A 6,918-nucleotide genomic window follows, 5' to 3' on the forward strand; every position below is an offset into this window, starting at 1 on the left:
GTAAAAATGCCCAGTACTTCCAGGTACGGAGGAGCATGTGACCTCCTGATGCAGTGCTTGGAACCGGTGGCTGATCACTGGACCCAAGCACATAATGGAGCGGGTGTTGTCACCACCACCTTTTGGTTCAGACACCAGTTGTCAAGGGTGAAATGTCTTCATATAAATTTAATGGCACATGCTTAATGGCACATGCCCTGGGCGCCACTTGAAGGGGGGGGGGGGGGACACACCGCTCTGTGGGACAGCAAATGTTTGCCAACCCACAGAGAAGGCTGACTTTTTCTCTCCCACACCCCTCTGCCATACAAACCTCCCCACCGGGCTCTTAGCAACCTGGGACACTTTGCCCGGCATCCCACGCAGCTCTTGGCAACCAAGGAAGCTCTGCCCTGCATCCCGGCCAGCTCCTGGCAACCAGTGACCAGTGATGGGTGGGACACCGGCCAGAGAGTCCCAGGTTGCCAAGAGCCAGATGGGGAGCTGTCCAAGGGCTGTACACCTCTCCCCATATGCCTCTTAGCAACCAAAGAGGGCGGGCAGAGGTGCATGTAGGCGGGACGCCGACCAGTGTCCCAGGTTGCCGAGAGCTGGGCGGGGAAATGTTTTAAGGGCCATACACATCTTCCCGCCCTACTCTTGGCAACCTGAGACACTTGCTGGCGTCCTGCCCACATTCACATCTGCCCTCCCACTCTGGTTGCTAAGAGCCAGACAGGGAGAGGTGTATGGACCTGAAACATCTCCCGACCCAGCTCTTAGCAACCTGGGAGGCTCTGGCCAGTGTCCCACCCAACCAGGTGGCCAAAAGGTCAACTCGAGTAGGGACCAGGTATGCCAAAAATGCTCAAAGGTAGTCCAGATATTTGATTTTAATCAGATTCTCACGTTCTAAAAAGCCAGCACGTTTCGGAGTTCCAAAGAGCCCCGCGCACGCCCCCACCCCTCTGATCAGGGCTTGGTTTATTATAAAGAGCCTGAATAAAATCAACATCTCAAGGGTTAAAGCGTCCCCCTTCATCAGGGCTGTCGAATAAAGTGTGCACAGGACTGATAGAACTGGAGGGATCCCGAGGGGTAGTTAGTGTGATGATCACGTTCCTTAACCCGCATCTGGATCAATGAGACTAATCCTCAGGATCTCCCCCAATTCTATCACTCCAGTGCATACTTAACTCATCAGTAGCACGCTCTAATGAATAAAGAGCACCCCCAAAACGCATTGGCTTCTTAGAGTCTGACTCAAATCAAGCCCTGATTAGGGGGGACCCTTTGAACCCCGGAAATGCATTGGCTTCTTCTAAAAGTCTGAATCAAATCAAGCCCTGATGAAGGGGGACCCTTTGAACCCCCCAAATGCATTGGCTTCTTCTAAGAGTCTGAATCAAATCAAAGCACTGATGAAGGGGGACCCTTTGAACCAGCCAAATGCGTTGGCTTCTTTTAAGAGTGTGACTCAAATCAAGCCCTAAATAGGGGGACCCTTTGAACCCCCCCAAATGCATTAGCTTCTTCTAAGCATCTGAATCAAACCAAGCCCTGATGAAGGGGGACCCTTTAAAACCCCGGAAATGCATCGAGTTCGTCTAAGAGTCTGAACCCAATCAAATCTGGTCAAATGAGGCAGCCACCAGCAACCATGTACTTTCATGGAGGTCGATGTCCAACTCCTGTTAGAGGCCGAGCCCTTGTTAGAGAAGATTCTTCGATATCTAGGTACGAAAATACCGTAAAAATAAAATCAGAAGAACCAGAACACGACTGGCCACCCATCCCTGCAGGGGCACCTCCTTTCCACTTCGCACAATCAATCCTCCATTGATCTGACAAAGCATTGCATCAGTTCTAAACCTCCACCAGGAAGGTCCCAGTAAACAGCTCCACACACTCATCATTGGAATTCGAAGAATTCCGGGCTGTAATGTTTAACAGAATCTTTTGAAGAAAAAAAAAAATGTGTCAAACGCTCTCTTTATACACGTCTACAATGCGTCCGTTGTAGCCCGGGACGTAGTATTTTAGCATGCAAGAAATGATACAAAGTAAAAGCTGTCACGGGTGGAGGACACAATTCTAATGAAGCAGTATTACCATAGACCTTTGACAGCGAATAATCAACACAAACATAGATACTATAGACCGAAAAACATGGGGCCCTCGTATGAGTTGGGTATGGTATGGGTTGAGTTGGGTTATCGTATGGGTTGGAGTTGGGTTATCGTATGGGTTGGAGTTGGGTTATCGTATGGGTTGGAGTTGGGTTATCGTATGGGTTGGAGTTGGGTTATCGTATGGGTTGGAGTTGGGTTATCGTATGGGTTGAGTATGGTTGGGTTATCGTATGGGTTGAGTATGGTTGGGTTATCGTATGGGTTGAGTATGGTTGGGTTGAGTATGGTATTGATTGAGCTCATCGGTATTACTAGTATTTATCTGTGGTAAGGTTTATATAAACTAAAGTCTCAACAGCTAAACACACAGATGAAATGCCTAAGGGGTCTTTTTAAAAATGTTTCCATCCAAGATTCACACATTTTTTCCATTTGAATCCACCTTACAAAACAAAAAGTGTGCAAATCTTGAGTGAAAGCCGTGTTTATCTTGTGTGAAAACATTTATATATAGACCTCTAAGAGAGTTTATGGACACCTGACCGTCATGCTTATATCAGCTTGTTGGACATCTCATTTAAAACCATGGCCATTGATCTGGATTTGACCTCCCCCCCATGGTCATTAACAGAGAGTGTCCGTTCTCCCCATGGACATTAATATAGGGTCCCCCCCATGATCATTAATATAGGGTCATCCCCCCCCCATGGTTAATAATATAGGGTCGTCTTCCCCCCTCCATCTTCCATGGCCATGAATATGCTACTTCCCCCTTTATGGCTATAAGAGCCTCCACTCTCCTAGGAAGGCTTTCCTCAAGATTGTGGACGTGAGAATTGGTGCCCATTTGTGAGGTCAGGTACTGTTGTTGGATGAGAAGACCCTGGTCACAAATCGGCATTCCAATTCATCCCAAAAAGGTGTTCAGTAAGGGTTGAGGTCAGGGCTCTGTGCCGTACACAAGCTCCTCCACACCAAAGTGGTCACACCATATCTTTATGGAGCTGGCTTTGGACACAGGGGACAGTGATAGTGGAACAGAAAAGGGTCTTCACCCAGCCGTTGCCACAAAGATGGAAGAGCACAATGTTTTTAAATGTGGGTATGCAGCCTTGGCCTCAGTGAAATCACATTGCAAGCCACAGGCACCAGTCCCAGAGGAGTAGGCCCCTCCAATGATGTGACCACAAGGTCGGAAGGGCACAATTGTCTACAATGTCTTATGTAGTGTAGTATTAACAGGACCTTCACGAGAGACACCTGAGCTCAATAATTTGGAGGGGGATCCAATTCATATCAAAGGTGTTCATTAGGGTTGAGGTCAGGGCTCTGCGCAGGACACTCAAGCTCCTCCACACCAAACTGGTCACACCATGTCTTCATGGAGATGGCTTTGTAGGGTCTTCACCTATCTGTTACCACAAGGATGGAAGTGCACAATTGTCTACAATGTCTTTGTATGATGGAGTATTAACAGAAACCTTCACTGGAAACTCCTGAACCCAATCACTATACTTTGATTCCCAGCTTAGCCTTGCCTCCCAGTGATGTGCACCACTGTAGATTATAATTAGGATTACACTGGAGACTTGCTCGTCGACCTCCAAAGAAGTCAGGTTACTTGCAAAGGGCAGATTGACTTTACTCTACATGTACTCTAAGCTGCAACCCAAATGGCATTTCTGAACAACAAACCAAAGAGGACAGTCCATTATGATATTGGTACTACTTTACAAAACTTCCACCAACCTGCACGGCCTGGTTAAGGATGCCCCAACTCCAGAATCTCGCCTTTCCCTCATTTCCGTCTCCTCTGTGTCATTCAGGGAATTTCCCGTGCTGTCAAAGTCACTGGCAGAGGTGCCTACGTCAGATATGGACCGTTCCTCATAAGCAAGGTGACCAGTTTGTTCTCCTCCCGAATCAGTCTCCTCTTCATCGAGGTCGGGGCACACTGACCGAGACCACATCTCAACCATTCTTTGCACCCCCCTCACATGATTGAGGACATCATCAAGGTGGCCAAAAAGGTCGCCGTTGCCCCCTAGCTCAAAGAGATCCCCATTGGCGGCTAGCGAAGCAGGGACGTTGTCATAGATGCTCGAGCGGCTTCCTATAGAACTATATGAGCCTCTCCTTGGCCTGCCCTCCAGTCCGTGAGAGTCCATACTGCTACTCACTGAATGTCCTAAGGATTTGCTGCCCCCCATTTGCCAACTCTCCAAGGGTATTTGGGATGTTGGGCACAAGCTTTCGATTGAAAGAGACCTGGGGAAAGTGCCCGGCTTATGGTCCACAGGGATGCATACGAGATGATCTGACTTTTGACACAGTCTATGCCTTATGTCATTCTTTCCCGCCATGTCAAAATCTTCCAAATAGACCCCCCTACAATGGCTTTCAATGTGTGGCTTTCTATTACTGCCACTGGATAAAAATTTAGTCCTATAGCCAGGATGAAGGAATTCTTTGTCATATGCAGGAATGTCCCCGTTGTCGTCATACCGTCCCCGGCAATGTAGATCAACCGTCCCAGAACATTCGAGGTCATTTGAAACTAAGGACGTTTGGTCTTTATTTTTATCTTTCTCTCTCCTCCGCAAGGACTCCATCCTCTTTAAAAAGCCCTTCGATTTCCTTTTCTTGGATTTTTCCTTCGAACCACATCGGTGGTAAGCTAGAGATTGGTCGCTAAGACTCCTGCACGGCTTGGTGGTGGCTGGAGAACTATCCGAAGAGCAAAGCTCCGACGAGGGAGTGACTGCTACGTCCATAGCTCCCCGGCTGCTTCCTAAGCTTCGCAGGGAGGTGGCCTCCAGTTCCGTGCTGAGGTCAGTCAATATGCTGTCCCTGCTCGACGTGCTCTTCATCGTAGGCGATCCATTAAAGTCCGGAGAAAGGAGCTCCACGGACTCCAGACGAGACCAGCGACCATGGTCCCTCTGGAAGGTCCATCGGTCACTAATCGCACACTGGTCATCTTCATCAGATTCTTCATTCTGGAGAAAGAAAAAAAAAAAGCATACTCTGTGACACAATTTCCTATAAATATTTGAGCCTTGAGCCAAGAAGCCATGGCGCTGGTTCAAGTGTGTGCATAGTGAACACTTTCTTTTTTGCGTAGAAGAACTGGACACGGCTTGCCTCCAGCTGTTAACACGGAGTACAGAGCTCTAGGCTACCCCTGCCTGAATATTACTTCCCAGCAGTAACATTTCCAGCACTTAACAAAGATCTGAATGTGCTCTCACACGTCCACTCCATCCACGACCTAAATTTTCCCCCCCTGTTACGGGTCTTGGAAGAATTTCCATCACTCGACAAGTCTATACAGCAAACTTCGGGAGCTCACCTGTTTTCGGTGGTAATGAACATCCAGCTTCATAGGAGCGCAGGCATTAAGTGTCATTAGCCGCCTGCAAAACAAGAAACAAACACTTAAGTTTCCGTATAACATTTGTAGCTCGAGGGGGGGAAATGTAGAGGTCAGACTGTAAATTCTCCCCAAGTACAGGTTCCATGACAGAGAAGCTAAATCAAAACTTGTGGTCCTCAAGCTGACCAAGCCCGAGCAAGAGATGCACTTGGCTACGTGGTTGTTCCTGTTGAGCCACTGGAATTCCAGTCAAGATCGGAATTGTTAAAAAGTACATATATTATACTTTAAATTTACCTGTTGACCCCACCAGTTTGTAGGCCTCATCATGAGCTTTGAAGCTGAAGTCTGGGTATCATTAAAATTGTACCTTACAATGCGCCCCCTCCCCCCTTCAAGGGTTAAATGATCATCTACGGGGGATAATAATAAGCACAATACTAACTTTATTCCCCTCGACCCCAGAAGATCTCTACTCCCCAATGCTCCGGAATGTGGGAGGGCCCCCAAAGTCCTCACGTACATTGCAGGACCCCTGGTTCTGCATTGTAGGTGGTCATGTTGGAGAGCTGTGACTGGTCAACCAGTGAAGAGCTATGGCTACAGAGGAGAGGCAATTCAGAGAGAAGGAAGCCTGAGGAATTGAGGAAGAGAAATATTTCACCTTATTCCCCAACTTTCTAGCCAAAAACCCTGAGGAAACCCTTCAAATATTTTTTAGGTCTCAAGGACCCACTTCTAAAAATATTTAGACCTCCAGCTCGCGGCACATTAATGTGATCATTAATTTGTAGAATGTTACAGCAGAAGAAGGACAGATATGGCAAACTTCACTCATATTTGAGATCATTTTTTTACACCCTCCTGCTCTACTTGACGTCGTTCTAAGTAATAATTGTGCAATTAAATGAACAGCAAAAGAAAATAAATGGAGTAAAAATGTAGGTCCCCGCCCTACAACATTAGTGGTCAATGTAGATGTGCCCCATTGTGTTGGTGGTCATGGTTGGTAGGAGATCAATTTGCCAATGCTCACTGCTCAAAGAAATGCTAGCAGCCTCAAGAGGACCCCCTAGGGTGGTTCCATGGTATCCTGCTTGAGAAAGGCTGAAATCAGAAATGGATAAAAGTCCTGCCAGGTTTAGGTGTTCCATTGGGAAGATTTCCCTTCACATGTCCTGAAGACCCAACAAGAAATAAAGTCTATCCAAATTAAAGGATTTGCCCTCTTCAATGGGTTGTTAGCAAAACAGGTGTCTCCATCGGAAGATCCCCCCCCTCTATCCTGTTCTGGTGACAATTCTCAAATGATGGATTTGCCATCACTTTCAGTTCTGGTCACAATAGTCACCAGTAGAAATAAGGCAAGGGGACCTCTCGAACTGGGGCACACACACACAGCAGTTAGGCAGATGCTATAATCCCTCACCG

General features: G+C 47.4%; 1 protein-coding gene across 1 annotated transcript in view; it reads right to left on the reverse strand.

Annotated features, from left to right (window-relative positions):
* STARD8 (StAR related lipid transfer domain containing 8) overlaps positions 1–6,918 on the reverse strand; it is a 23,603-nt gene that overhangs the window by 10,174 nt on the left and 6,511 nt on the right. The window contains exons 3-4 of the mRNA XM_018554750.1: positions 5,464–5,527; positions 3,861–5,110 (exon numbers count right to left, since the gene is read on the reverse strand). Coding sequence (XP_018410252.1) covers positions 3,861–5,110; positions 5,464–5,520 — 1,307 coding nt within the window. The 5' untranslated portion in view covers positions 5,521–5,527. The remainder of the gene's footprint in view (positions 1–3,860; positions 5,111–5,463; positions 5,528–6,918) is intronic.

Source organism: Nanorana parkeri, unplaced genomic scaffold, assembly GCF_000935625.1.
Source record: "Nanorana parkeri isolate BGI_ZX_2015 unplaced genomic scaffold, ASM93562v1 scaffold171, whole genome shotgun sequence".
Classification (NCBI taxonomy): domain Eukaryota; kingdom Metazoa; phylum Chordata; class Amphibia; order Anura; family Dicroglossidae; genus Nanorana; species Nanorana parkeri.